This window comes from Sander lucioperca, chromosome 6 (genome assembly GCF_008315115.2).
Source record: "Sander lucioperca isolate FBNREF2018 chromosome 6, SLUC_FBN_1.2, whole genome shotgun sequence".
In the NCBI taxonomy this organism is placed as follows: domain Eukaryota; kingdom Metazoa; phylum Chordata; class Actinopteri; order Perciformes; family Percidae; genus Sander; species Sander lucioperca.
Genome location: NC_050178.1, coordinates 1,705,991 through 1,721,097, shown reverse-complemented (window position 1 = coordinate 1,721,097; position 15,107 = coordinate 1,705,991). Strand labels below are relative to the sequence as shown.

At 41.8% G+C, this 15,107-nt stretch overlaps 1 protein-coding gene across 2 annotated transcripts; it reads right to left on the bottom strand.

Moving 5' to 3' along the window:
• Nucleotides 1–2,010: 2,010 nt before the first annotated feature.
• On the bottom strand, nucleotides 2,011–15,107 carry eefsec (eukaryotic elongation factor, selenocysteine-tRNA-specific). Of its 2 annotated transcripts, XR_004897584.1 has the most exons (8): nucleotides 14,321–15,107; nucleotides 11,912–12,119; nucleotides 11,544–11,640; nucleotides 10,638–10,802; nucleotides 8,740–9,384; nucleotides 7,005–7,161; nucleotides 2,499–2,768; nucleotides 2,011–2,460 (listed from the first exon to the last, which is right to left on the bottom strand). XR_004897584.1 is itself a non-coding variant. In XM_031287427.2 (7 exons), exons 1-7 carry the CDS (start codon nucleotides 14,622–14,624, stop codon nucleotides 2,587–2,589), a joined length of 1,758 nt encoding a protein of 585 aa, XP_031143287.1. In that variant the 5' UTR covers nucleotides 14,625–15,107; the 3' UTR covers nucleotides 2,011–2,586. The 2 variants fall into 2 exon arrangements, 1 of the variants encoding a protein (XP_031143287.1); XM_031287427.2 differs by having other exon boundaries at nucleotides 2,011–2,768.

The following is a 15,107-nucleotide window of genomic DNA, read 5'->3' as shown; positions in this document are numbered from 1 at the left end:
AGAGGGGGGTGGAGCGAGAAAGAGAAATTGGAGAGACACAGGAATAAAAAGCGACAGATTTTTTTTCCCGTCTGGTTTTCTATAAGAGGAACGAGAGGAGATAAGACTAAAAGGACTGTCACTCAGAGGAACAATCCTTGCAGTGTCCCTTCTTGCTCCTGCTGCTCCTCCCTCCTCCCTCTCTCTCCAATTTCCACAGATTCCTGCTGAGATAGTCGCTGTTCACAGGGACAGTTTGCTGACATCATCCGCTACATACTGAGTGTCCAGCACTCTCGCTACCCCGCCCCACAACACTTCTATGACAGGATGGACACACACAAAAAAACACTCACAGACACACAAAGAGATGATGATTTCCGCCATGTACAGTTCTCAATGACCATCAATCAACTACAATATGGATTGTCATTGTTACAATTTTCTTGCCATTTCCATTTTGTTTTTTTCATTTTTAATAAAAGACCCTCACATGGTTAAACATGCAGTAGATAATGTCCATCTCTAAATACTCCAGTATATGATTCGGTTATGGCTTTTTCAATTTAAAGTGGCCATATTATGCTCATTTTCAGGTTCAGAATTGTATTTTGGGGTTTACATGGTTTAATTTTCAAAAAACACCATATTTTTGTTGTACTGCAGCTCCACTTTTCACCCTGTGTTCAGGTCTCTGTTTTAGCTACAGGGTGAGACCTCTTTGTTGGCAGTTGCACATGCACAGTAGCTAGGTAAGGATCACATCATCTAGCTAGCTGTTTGTTTCTACAACTTCAGTAGTACAAAGCAGGATTAGCCGGGAGACTTCTTCTAAACGAGGGCACACTTTACATTACATGTCATTTAGCTGACGCTTTCATCCAAAGCGACTTACAATTGCTATATATATATATATATATATATATATATATATATATATCAGAGGTCACACGCCTCTGGATCAACTAGTGGTTAAGGGTCTTGCTCAGGGACACATTGGTTGATGTGTCGCAGTGGGAATCGAACCCGGCTCTCCCACACCAAAGGCATGTGTCATATCCAATGTGCCATCACCACCCCATGACACTTCCAAATTTGCGTGGAATACCTGCAGAATAGGGACATGTAGGTAGTTCTTTTGTAGATTATGTTAAACTAGTGTGTGTTGTAGCAGTGTTTTGCCATTCAGAACGAGTTAGTATGCTAGCGCTAGCATGCTACGGTTAGCCACCTCGTTTCGGCTAGTGACGTAAAAAGCCCTGCCGATTTTGAACAGCTCACCCGGAGACTGAAGGCAGGACACATTCAGAAACCCGTATCACACTCAAAACAGCATGAATGTTTTTTTTCCCCCAAGTTAGTATGCGTGTGGAAGCACCAGAGACACAAAATAACACCCCAAATCCCAGAAAAAAGTGATTTTTTCATAATATGGGCACTTAAAATAGCACTTTCAAAACCAGTATCAAAATGACTATATTGTACACAAAAGTTCCAAATTACCAGAGATCCCTTTTCGAAATCTTGAAATCTTACACCATGTATGTATGGATCATGCTTTTGCAGACTAGTGTAATGCGATTCAGTAGGCAGTTTCAAACTCCATGCTACAGTAGTAGGTGCACTTCTTATGGATATTAGTTACGATGGGATTGTATATGTATCCAATTGATTCTGGACAGTGTAACATTTGGAAAACTCATTTAAAATGTGCCCATTATGCTATACAGTATGGATGACAGCATAACAAACTAACCAGAGAGAAACACGGGTTAGACACAAATTAAAGTTTAGGGTTCAGTATGTATTTAGTGCGTAGGAACTGCAAATAAAGTATGTAGATACAGGATCTCTTTTGACTCCTGTACATGTGCCACAGTAGGTACTGCACATACAAACTGCTGCTAGCATGGAAAGTGTTCATTATACACTTATGTAAAAACGTTTTTGAACATAATTAGTGATGAATTCAGCTGGTTGCAAATAGTTTGGTACACAACTAAAGCTCATGCAAAAAACAACAGTCAGATATAAAGTTTCAGCATAGATTTTGCTTTATTTGTCTTTCTATAAAGATCGTTATTCAAATAAACTCAAGCAGTTACTGGAATAACTGGTATTCTTGGTAAAAATGCAGCTCTACAAATTCATTAAATCAGTCATTAAAGTAAAATAAAACGGAAAAAGTAAAAAAAAATCATTTTGAAATCACACAGCCAATGAAACCTGAAACGTAAATGCCAGCTGATGTGTTTTTGCCAATCAAGGCTCAGCTGAATTAGAAACATACTGAAGAAAAAGAACAAAGGTACCGTTTTTTTTTTTTAAGACAACTCAAATGCTAAGGAAGAGAAGAGCGGCTTCCAACCTTGTAATGGTGCAAACTGGATCAAGTCCATATCCACAAAGGCAGATAAAAAAATAATTGTTTCACATGCGTTCCACAATCATTGCATTTCAGCAGCCTGTCTCCATCAGAGGCTGACAGAAGAAAATGATCATAACCCTGATACAGAGGCCAGTGTCCCCCTCACCTCAACATGACCTGTGAAACTGCCTTCTGCCCGTTTGAAGCACTGTGACAGGCTGGTGTGTATGCAACAAAGGTCAAGACTGAACCATCTTTTTATGGGGATCAAAGACATACCGCTTGAAATGCAAGTGAATGCTAACGGGCTGAGAATGTGTTTTGGGCTCCTCTTCATGTGCTGGTTCGCCTTTGCTTCCACCCTTCACTTTCTTCTTAGAGGTGGAGGTTAACAACTGCTTGGTTTCTGGGCAAAGACCCTCTGAAAAAAAAGATAAACAGGCAGTAAAGTAATCAAGTAAAAAGGTTGATTGTCTAAAAAACAATATTTATATAAATAGACCCCCTCATGTAATAAGTCAAGATTATACTGTCTACTGCCCTACACTATGTACAATATTTAGGTCAACTTAATCATCTCAGTGTAGGTATATCTGATGCTTGAGATCTTTTCTTCCCAGGTATGTGTGCAGTAGGTGCTGTATCAGTGCTGGATGCTGTTCAGTGTGCTGACCTCAAGATCAACTGATACCTTGCTCCTCCTGATGTAACTGATGAAAATAAGAACCAGGTCTCATCGAGTCTCCGTGTTAGTCTGGCTCATCCTGGCACTCTTCCTACACTTCAGTCTCGTTCTCAGCCACACTGAGCTGTTTCCTGTGAACGCCCATGCACTACAAATTCAGTTATGCCATCATATCTACCCCCTTGTTTTTCTGTATGTGGCTGCTTGTTTGCCGTTTTGCACACAGAAGGTATGAAATGTTCTGGGTTCACTGCTTTACACGCTGACTGTCTGACCTCACATACAACGGCGCCAGCATTCGTCTTGTTATCGTTATGCCAATGTGAGGGTTGTTATGGTTGCAGCGCCGACAAAAATCTCTTCTTGTTATCTATGACATGCTGAAAATGTCCGTTTACCACCACAGAACACACTGACACGCCCAAACTTAAATGATTTGGGTTCACATACAAGTGGCACATAGAAATTGCACTTTTACATGTTTGTCCTCAAGTACATTTCTAGGGTTAGGGTTGTGTGTAGAAAATATTTTAAAAACCATTTACTACATCTACTTAATAGAAAAGCTGCATGGATACTCATCAGAAAGTGTTTATCAGACAAAGTCCAAAATCAACACTCAAAAAGGAATCAAATATGGGCATAAATTGGTTTTGGTGAAAAAAATAAAATAGGGTTAGTAGCCAAGTTGGCAGCAAGTTTATTTTAGAGGAGCAGTATAACACAAGGTTTAAACCACTGTATTTTCTGTGCTTATTCCAGTTTGAAGGAATGATATTCTCGCTGTGCCCCTAAATTCACTGACAAAAAACTATCAAACAGTGGCCGGGTTGGCTCAGTGGGTAGAGCAGGCGCACATATACAGTGGGGAGAACAAGTATTTGATACACTGCCGATTTTGCAGGTTTTCCCCACTTACAAAGCATGTAGAAGTCTGTAATTTTTATCATAGGTACACTTCAACTGTGAGACGGAATCTAAAACAAAAATCCAGAAAATCACATTGTATGATTTTTAAGTAATTAATTTGCATTTTATTGCATGACATAAGTATTTGGTACATCAGAAAAACAGAACTTAATATTTGGTACAGAAACCTTTGTTTGCAATTATAGAGATCATACGTTTCCTGTAGTTCTTGACCAGGTTTGCACACACTGCAGCAGGGATTTTGGCCCACTCCTCCATACAGACCTTCTCCAGATCCTTCAGATTTTGGGGATGTCGCTGGGCAATACAGACTTTCAGCTCCCTCCAAAGATTTTCTATTGGGTTCAGGTCTGGAGACTGGCTAGGCCACTCCAGGACCATGAGATGCTTCTTATGGAGCCACTCCTTAGTTGCCCTGGCTGTGTGTTTCGGGTCGTTGTCATGCTGGAAGACCCGGCCACCACCCATCTTCAATGCTCTTACTGAGGGAAGGAGGTTGTTGGCCAAGATCTCACGAAACATGGCCCCATCCATCCATCCTCCCCTCAATATGGTGCAGTCGTCCTGTCCCCTTTGCAGAAAAGCATCCCCAAAGAATGATGTTTCCACCTCCATGCTTCACGGTTGGGATGGTGTTCTTAGGGTTGTACTCATTCTTCTTCTTCCTCCAAACACGGCGAGTGGTGTTTAGACCAAAAAGCTCTATTTTTGTCTCATCAGACCACATGACCTTCTCCCATTCCTCCTCTGGATCATCCAGATGGTCACTGGCAAACTTCAGACGGGCCTGGACATGCGCTGGCTTGAGCAGGGGGACCTTGCGTGCGCTGCAGGATTTTAATCCATGACGGCGCAGTGTGTTACTAATGGTTTTCTTTGAGACTGTGGTCCCAGCTCTCTTCAGGTCATTGACCAGGTCCTGCCGTGTAGGTCTGGACTGATCCCTCACCTTCCTCATGATCATTGATGTCCCATGAGGTGAGAAAACTAACAGGTCTGCGAGAGCCGTAATTCTTACTGGTTGATAGGTGATTAAATACTTATGTCATGCAATAAAATACAAATTAATTATTTAAAAATCATACAATGTGATTTTCTGGATTTTTGTTTTAGATTCCGTCTCTCGCAGTTGAAGTGTACCTATGATAAAAATTACAGACCTCTACATGCTTTGTAAGTAGGAAAACCTGCAAAATCGGCAGTGTATCAAATACTTGTTCTCCCCACTGTATTTAGAGGTTTATGCCTTGACGCAGAGGTCCAGGATTCGACTCCGACCTGTGACGATTTCCTACGTGTCTTCCCCCTCTCTCTCCCCCCTTTCTCACCTGTCCTGTCCATTAAAGGTGGAAAAGCCCAAAAAAAAATTCTTAAAAAAAACAACTGCCAAACACTCTAAATTCCAGCCTCTCAAATATGCAGATTCGTACATTAATATTTGGGTTCAAACTAAACAAGGAATTTGATGGTATCACCTTAGGTTTTAGGAGATTGTGATGGACGTTTGTGGACCAAACTATTTTAATTGAATAATAGAGAAAACAGTCTGCAGATTAATAGGTCATGACAATGATCATTAGTTGCAGCCCTAGAAATAATGCAGGTATGAGCAGCAGGTGGGAACAACAGAAAAGCAAGTGAAGTCTGCATGAAAGCAGAATCTCTTACACATTTTCATTCCTTTCCTTCATCTTATGTAGACATACTTCAAGTCCTCATATTATGCTCATTTTCAGGTTCATAAATTGTATTTAGAGGTTGTACCAGAATAGGTTTATGTGGTTTCATTTTCAGAAAACACCATATATTTGTTGTACTGCACATTGCTGCAGCTCCTCTTTTCACCCTGTGTGTTGAGCTCTCTGTTTTAGCTACAGAGTGAGGCATCTCACTTCTGTACCATCTTTGTTGGGAGTCGCACATGTGCAGTAAGTACTGCTAGCTTGTCAGTTGCAGAGTATGAGGGAGTACCATGCTAGCAGCTAGGCGAGCATTATAGTATATAGTAAAGGCTGGACTACAATAGAGCTGTTTGGAGCAGTTTGTGAACAGTTTGTTGTGTTTTCTCTGGAAGATTGTAAGTTGGACTTTGGGCTTTTTCACTTTGTAAACCTATAATGTGTACAAAAAGATATATAACACAATAAAGGAAAGGGGAAAAGCCAAAAAGCATAATATGATCACTTTAAGAAAAGGCAGAAAATAAAAGAGAAAGTCTTTGGAGCTACAGGTAGTCAACGGAAACTCACGGTACTGACAAATAGCAACAAGTCATGCATTACAAATCAAATCAATATGTATATACGTATATAAAAAGGAAAAAAAGCTTTGGAGAGATGCAACATGCATCATGTACATTTGTGCCATCATGCAAATGTAACGCTCGCAAAAGGTTTAACTGCCATAAAGCAAAACTTCAGAGGTAAAATGTCAAAAACCTATTGTAGGAGACCATATTCAGACATGTGGAGGTAACAATCATTCAACCTACCCCTTATTAGCAGAATAGTGCCATATTTGCCTTAATGTCCATGGGGAGTCTCTGATGAACACCACTGTATGTTAATTATGTTCATGCGTGAAGATGTGTGCGTTAGTACGTCTGAGACTTTTGAGCATGCAAGTGTGAGGCAGTGAAGAGGATATAGGTGAGGTTCTCTTTCCAAATGTTTTTGTTTTCTCTTCCCTCCTGGTGTGGAGCAGTGGGTTCGGAGCAACAGAAGGTAAAATAAACAGAACAGACTTCCCCCGGAACACAGGCAACCCCCAGAGGAATCCTGGGAATGTGGCTCAGGATGTCGGGCCTACCACTCTTACCGCATCCTGAAAATTGTCCGCAGAGCCCCAACGTCCAAGAAAAGACAGAGAAAGTGCTCTGGACGTGTGTATTAATGAAGAGAGAGACCTGTCTATGCAACATTATCAAACGCCACAGTGAGTTTGATATGTGTGACTCAAGACTCGATAAACAGTATCAGTAGTTGGAGCATCGGTGTGACAGAGGTGAAGAAGCAATAACTTCTCACCTCAGGTAATCCTTACCTTGTACTCGGATCCTGAACTTCCCGCTCTGTCCAAACCCACCTTCGATAACGCCACTCTCGCCTGTCGACAGTGTGACCTTCAACCCCACAAAGAGCTGGAGGTTGGTCTCCTTCTTGAACAGGTTGCGGCCAATCACAGTGTAATCATCAGTCACCTGAGCACAAGAGAGTTGGAAAGAGTCTTATGAGCTGCAGCACTAATGATAAAATAAAAGCACAGAACATGACACACGTGATGAGAAGTAGTTGTTAAATGGTGTTAGCATGTGATCTAATTATGTGAAAATGTCAGGATGTGTTTTAAATTGGTCTCATTTTTCCTTCCTTGGATGTTTAGATCTTGTGACATCACTCTGCCATGATGACAGAGTAAGGAAGAAGAGCTGATCCTCTGTGCTGTGCCCTCATCAAACTGTACAACTTTCTGTAAGCCACATTCTTCGAGGCTCGCCGCCTGGCTGTCTCGCGCTCTTATTCATCTTCCTGCACATTTTATGCTATATTTGTTTGTATTTCTTTCTTATCATCCATCACTAAGTCGATCTAACCCGCCACTAATCTGATAACATGAGGGCACCACTCTGTCTCCAACTCACCCCCCCACTGCCAGCTCTTCCTCTCTCTTCTGCCTAACCCTCATTCATTCTTGAACATTTGACCCCGACGTCCCTTGAGCGTGACTGATGCGCTGATTAAAAAAAAAAAAAAAAATCAGTTGCTGTACACGTCTGACAGACCGTATGAATTGTGACTGGACGAAGCCGTCATATCTCAACAATGCCAGTAATGTGTTCTTTTACAAAAAAATAATTCTTAAGTCATGAAACACAACTGCCTCTTTTTGGGAGACAGATGAAGGACAAATGTAACGCCGCATGACCATGGTCTGACCTCTTGCACACGCTGTTCTACTCCTGAGTCACTGACTGGAGATGTCAACAGCCTGAGGTGCTAACAGCAGGAAACTAGTTCACACACTTGAACCATAACCTGAATCTGACCCTGCACAAGGGTGCATACTGCATACAGATAAACTTAACTGTACAACGCAGAATGACAACAGCCATAACATCTTCCGTGCGCCCATGTAAATACAAACTGTGAGAAGTTGGAGGCTGTAGACTTTTTGAAAAATTCCCAAATCAGATGTCGAGGTCAATAAGAAAACAACAGCATTAGATAACATGAGATATGGATCAGTATGAACTGGAGCTCAGAATTTAGGACAGAACGTAACAGCAGTAACACAAGAAGAAAAATCAAAACAGCATGTGTAAGATAGAGAAAGAAGCTGAGCCAGAAGTGAGGGAAGGTTAACACACACAGTCATGAGGGTATTCCTGTGCCACTCAGGTGTGTCCAACCTCTGACAGCTAGACAGGGCTAGTGGCGTCAGTTGGCCACCCACGCATGCCTCTGTGTCACACAGCACATGCTAAGGCATGCATACCCACCCATGCCTCACCAGGGCTGCTCGTCCATGCTTGTTTGTGTGTGCGTGTTTAGGATTGTACAATAGAGGCTCTGTCTGAGGCACACTTCAGTGCCACCAGCGAGAAATGAGAAATGAGAAACATCCAAAGAAGAACCAGAGCCAGAAGAAGGAGTACAAGGTAATAGAGAGGGCAGAGAAGCCAGGGCAACACGACACAACACAACAACACTCAAGGGTAAGCAGATGATGACAGTCAGAAAAAGACCATTTTAAATAAACTGTTGCGTGTCCCACTCACCCTTTCCACCTGGCCCTCCTTGTGTTTCGTCTTGTAGATGCGCAGACGAGGCAGAGCAGTCTCAGCATAGCCTTTATCTTCAAACCCGTGGAGCAGACGTCCTTGGAATGCCAACCGGCATGCATTGGCGTGGATGTCTGTGTCCAGCTTGGAACCAATCACAAGGCAGAGTGAGGGGCATGTGACTGGCCGCTCAAACTCCAACAAGGCCCATTGCTCGGGGTCAGGTCCTGGACTTGCCTCTCTCTGACCGGTGACATATTCATCCTGGTAGAAGTACTCCCTCTCGAAGGTGAAGGGTGTATCCAGTGAGCAGGGCTGTGATGGAGGTGGTGTAGTGTCTGAGGGAGGCTCTGAGGCACCCACAGGTGGTAGACCAAAGAAGGCAACCCTCGCCATGACTGTCTCATGACCCATGGTGATGTGGAACTTGGCACGGGTGGCAAGAGAACCCTTGAAGTAGCCTATCTTCCTCACAGAGATGACAGCTGCATAGAGGTTGTGCAGGGACCCTGGGGTGCAAACCACACCCCGCTCTAACAGTTTAGGGTCAAACTGTGTCACACACACACCCACACGATCCCCCTGCATGGCCCCCGACACTGGCTTTCGAAACATCTGCACCGACTTTATCTTCTTGGTCACCTGATGTCAGAGAGTACAGAGATACAATAAATAACATATTTCTAACATCATTTTAATACCTATCTAATTTAACATCAATAGAACAGATTTGGAACACAACTCACAAGAGAAAGCAGAAAGTACATACATTCGCAGTAGGCTACATTATTGCTGCTAAAAGTTCACAGCTCACAACAATGCTTCAGCCATGACTGTGTTTTTACCAGCCGCGACAGCAACGCTGGTATTGTTTTCACCTTTGTCTGTGTCTGTGCGTGTGTGCGTGTGTCCTGGAGACTCCTACTGTAGCGGGAACTACCACAGAAGCAGGTCCAACTTTAATTTTACATTTAAAACATATAAACTAAACGTGGAATACAGCATGAGATTAAATTCAGAAAAACATCAGTTATTATCTCCACAGTACAGAGATGAGAGGCCCTACAGAGAACATGGGGGGGGGGGGGGGTTAATAAAATATGCACACGCGTAAGTACACGGCTCATTAAATATGCACAACTTGCAGTTTAAGCTACTTCTTTTTTTTTTTAAAGAGGACAGATCTTGTCAATATTGCATTGCCTGACTGTTTGTCTGACTGTATGTGTATGTGTGTGTATATATATATATATATATATATATATATATATATATATATATATATATATATATATATATATATATATATATGTGTATATATATATATATATATATACACACACGCACACTTAATTATGTATTTCAATAATATCAAGCTTTGATAAAAAGCTAATTATAGCTGATGATAAGCTTTTAATCACAAGTACACAAATTAACTATTAAAAGATGTCTATCTTACTACCTGTCCATCTACCCATCTATGATTGTAGAATCTGGCATACCATAATGTTTCTGTGGTTGTTTTTGTTGTCTATTATACACTGACCAAATCAACAGTAGTGGCACAGATCAAGGCTCCGTAACAAATTACTGTTAATTTAGCCATTTGCTGCCACTAAGAGGTGAACATGAAAACTGCAGACAAAACTGCTGAGCCTGGCTGAATAGTGTGCATCTGGTCTAAAGTACCCAACTCCTATGCTGCCAGTGCACCCCCAGTCTCCTCATCCTTCCCTCACATTAAACTGAAACATCCTCTGCACCCACTTGGACACATCCCTCCCTCTGTCTGCCCACTTCCAGTCAACTTCTGAACTTCAGAATACCAGCACTCTGGTATGTTACCTGCTTGTAAATATCACAGATACAGTTCATGCCCATTTTTCGTAGCACACCTGTAGTGCTGGGATTTCCACAGTGTCATTGATAGCCAGCGACCCCTGCAGCATGGTTCCAGTCATGACTGTTCCCTGACCACGGATGGAGAAGCAATGGTCTACAGCCATCAGGAGGTCACCTCCGGGGTCTCTCTTAGGGAGGTATGTCTGTTTCTTCAAAAGCTGAGACAGATAACCATTAGGGCAAGAAGAAAGAACCATTTATTTATACACACAAAAGACAACTGCTGTTATTACACTGCAAGGTCACACATAAAGTACACAAATATGAAACCAGATAAAAGAGAGGCACTAATTAGATCCATATCTAGCTAGTGCTAAGTCTGACTGTGTGATGGCTTGACAGATATGATAAGATATCCTTATCAAAAATATTGGTTTGCTGTATGTTATGTGTTCATGTAAAACAAAACGTATTATTTAAAGATGTTAGCTTTTTTTAAATATTGAAATCTGTAAGCCTTAAAATGTAGTTTTCGTTAGGCTAAAGACAATAATTGACAACACTGACTTAAATGTGTTTGAATTTCTTAAACTAATGCTTCTCCTTAATTATTTTAATCATTACATGCCATGAAATAAATCACTTTGAATTTTTGTAGCACATCAAATAAGTAATATACAGTAATTAACAGTTTGCCAGTAACCACCACCATTTTCCAAGTATGGTGCATACTGTATATAGTTCTACAGCATATAGTATATTAAGTATACAGTTGACTGAACAAAGAAAGTATTCTGTTGACAGTTTTAGTAAACACAGCTGAGGACTTGCATTACTATTTTACCACCACTTGAACAATGTCAGCTGACTAACAGCACTTGTTCATAAGTGAGAACTTATGTCCTCTTTTGAACTAAATTAGTAACAATGGAGGGGGACCAGTGTGTTCCAGACTTTACCTCTATTAACTCTGGCACACCATGTGGCTCCTCTGTGTCAGGAGCCTCTGGGCCCCCAGGCTTCGCTGCAACAGCAATCACTGGACATTCCTTAAATCTGGCCAATAGAAAAACAGGCATATTGGAATAACGTCATGCTTTGATGTTGAAGTAATGATTAAAGTTACTTTGAATAAAAAAACAAGTGGGTCTGACAGACTGCTGGAATGCAGAGAGGGAGACAGAATGTGTAATGAATGAGGAATTTGACAAGAGATTCAATCCTGGGCCACTGGGAGTACATGGGATGCCCTAACCTACTTAGCTATCTGGGCCCACATTTCCACAATATCCTGATTTATTCTTTTTAACTTGCAATTAATGCAGACCTGGTGCTCTCCAGAGTTTTGTGCAGTCTCTTGGTCATTTTCTCAATGGCACTCTGTCTCTTGTTAGGTGGCAGTAGGTCAACTTTGTTCAGGACGACCACCATACGAGGGCAAGTAAGCTCTCCTATCAGCAGACACTCTGCAGTCTGAGTCTGCACCCCTTTCACCACATCCACCACCAGCATCATCAGGTCAATGATTTGGGCACCTAGAGAGAGCAGAAAATGCAAAGAATAATAAAAAGGATGTGAGATATTACTTACATTGAATAAAAGCAGCAAGGTGACTCAAAACAAACCAGTAATTTGCTGTTAAAGACATGCCAGCTTTCCTGTTGTGCATGTATAAAAAGATTTAACAACTGTGAGTCAAGACTACAAAGCCAACAACAGCCACACAAACAGGAATGGACACAAATACCCAAACATAACAGTAGAACAAGAAGAGAAATTAAGGGGAGGGGTGTACAAAACCAAAGAGAGAGTAAAGGGCTAGAGGGTTGAAACCAGAGCTGCAGCTCACTTGGTTGTCTTTTCTTTTCCTCTTTTCTTTTCCTGACTTTGGCAGTCTCTCTTTCCTGTGTTCCCTTCTTTTCTCTCCCTCTATTTGGCTCCATCTCTTTCCTGTGCTCTTCCCACTTGGGACAGGAGGGGAAGTTTAATACATACCCCAATCCCCACACTTTCCTTCCTCCCTAATCTACAGCATGTGCCACCCTACTGGCTCATTGACTTCATTTAGTATGTTCACGGCACAGCAGCATTCAGTGTTTGAGTGCCTCTAGTCTGCTTTAATACCAAGACCATTACTTCTACCAAAGTCTGCCTATCTCACACTCTTTAAGTTTAAAAAAAAAGTCTGATCCTGGTTGTTTGTGTGACAAACAAGAAGGACTAAAGGAGAAAGTAGGTAATAGAGACAGAGTGACTGTCCTCATTATCTGCTCTGGACACTACTGTTTATTCTCTTTATACTCCCAACCATCCAAGTCTCTACTACATGATAAACCCAGCTGCTTGCAGAGAAAAGGCGCCCTCTGCTGGATAACAGTGAGGATGTATTAGCATCATACAGTGACCATGACTGCAGCATTTAGACAGTCAGATCTTTGTTAAGAACACAGGGTGGGACATGTAATAATGTATTATATTGTGTTCTATTGTGATGTTTTATTGACACACTGGTACTAATATCACAATACATTCTCTTTTGATATTGTTACAGATACACACTGGCACCATGTAGTATCAGTGTTTGTGTTAGTACAATAATATATATCAAGCTATATAAGGGTAGTTTTTTTCCCCTGTTTTTGCTATGTGCTTCAGGCAGCTGCAAATTGAACAGCATGAACAGGGACTTTACACCTGGACCTTCATCTTAAAACTTAAGTCAGATGCTCAACGGACTGTTCTGCTTGTTTGGCCATTTTCCAGTGTATGGCTGTTTACCACTTGGATTATGTGTGTGCGTGTAAATAAGGTTTAGAGACTAGATGCACTTTGTGTCAGTATTGTGCATAATGGCTCACTGTCACTGCCATGGCTATCACTGAGACACTTGAATGGAACAGAGCCATAATGTTATCAACAACACCTGTGCTTTTCAGACTAGGACAAGTCAGAATGACTGCTGAGAAAAAGGCCAATTTAAGAGGCGTGTTTTTATCTTCGGTTGTATATACACTCAGTTGGCAGTTTATTAGGTACACCTAGCTAAAACTAATGCAGTCTAATTTAACAGCCCTGTAGGTCATACTTGTTCAGTATAGTGAGAGGATAATAATAATAATTTAGACTTTATTAATCCTGTTTACAATGTTTTCACTCTGTTGTTAGAATACACATTACACACAGGCCTGAAATACACACACATGCTCAGTACCTACACATGCACTAATGGAGAGATGTCAGAGTGAGGGGGCTGCAGCTGTCAATGGACAGGCGCCCCGAGCAATTGGGGGTTTGGTGCCTTGCTCAAGAGCACATTGGCAGTGCCCAGGAGGTGAACTGTCACCTGTCCAGCTACCAGTCCACAACCCAACTCCCTACAGACTGAGCTACTGCCACCCCATCTAATATTTAGAAAAAAATGATCAACACCTCGTAATATAACGCAATACAACTCAACAGCACCACAAACTATAGCCTCTAAAATGAACACAATGTTGAATAAACGCATCTCTAAAACAGTTTAGTGAACATTTAAGGCAGAATATATTTCAGGACTGAATGCGTGTAACCTACCTAATAAATTGGCAACTGAGTGTTGCGGTATGGTTGCGTCGCCTCAGCTTGTATCACCAACCACTGGTATATAGGTCAACGTATCCTGACTGTATCCTATGTGTTTACCACCTATCGGTGACATCTGTAGCACCAAAACTTTCAGAGAATTCAGAGAGCTCACCCCCAATGATAGTCCGAATAAGAGAGGCGTGTCCCGGACAATCCACCAAGGTGAACTGCAGGCTGTCATACTGCTGCTGGCCTCCGCTGTCCCGCAGGTGATCAGGAAGATCCACCGTGAAGGAGGAGAAGCCGAGGTCCAGCGTGATGCCCCTCTCACGGGATTGCGGGTTCTTGTCGAAGGCAGCCGTGGAGGCGGTGCTGCTAAGCGCCCTGGCAAGCGATGTCTTCCCACTGTCGACATGTCCGAGCACCCCGACGTTGAAATTTAATGTTTTGGTACGACTGTCAGCAGACTCTGACATGTTGACACCAGTATGATGTAACCAGCGTGCGTTGAACTCAGCTCCAACGGAAACGTCAAACAGCGTTATTTGCTATCAACAAGCTTTTCATTTGTTGACACACGATTATTAAACTGGAAATACATTCAACAACGAGCTGTTTACATTAGTTAGTGGTTTACAAAACAAAGATAGCTATAAATAAGACTTTAACGTTACTTCAGCATGAAAACAGTTGAGTGAAACGTCTCCCTTGCTGTGCACGCCATCCTCGGAACAACATGCTAAAGCGGAACGTTTTTTCAGTAGCAAACAAAAGGAAATAGAGGAAAACTGACATGAAAAAAAATGATTAAAATATCACTCTAAAATGTCGATGGGGGGATGAAAATCCTGTATTGTTTCAGTTCTGCATTCATTTGAGACTCTTATTTTGCTACATTTTCACAAGTTGTAAGCAGTTTCTACTACGACAAAGCAACTGAAACACAAACGGAAATGAAA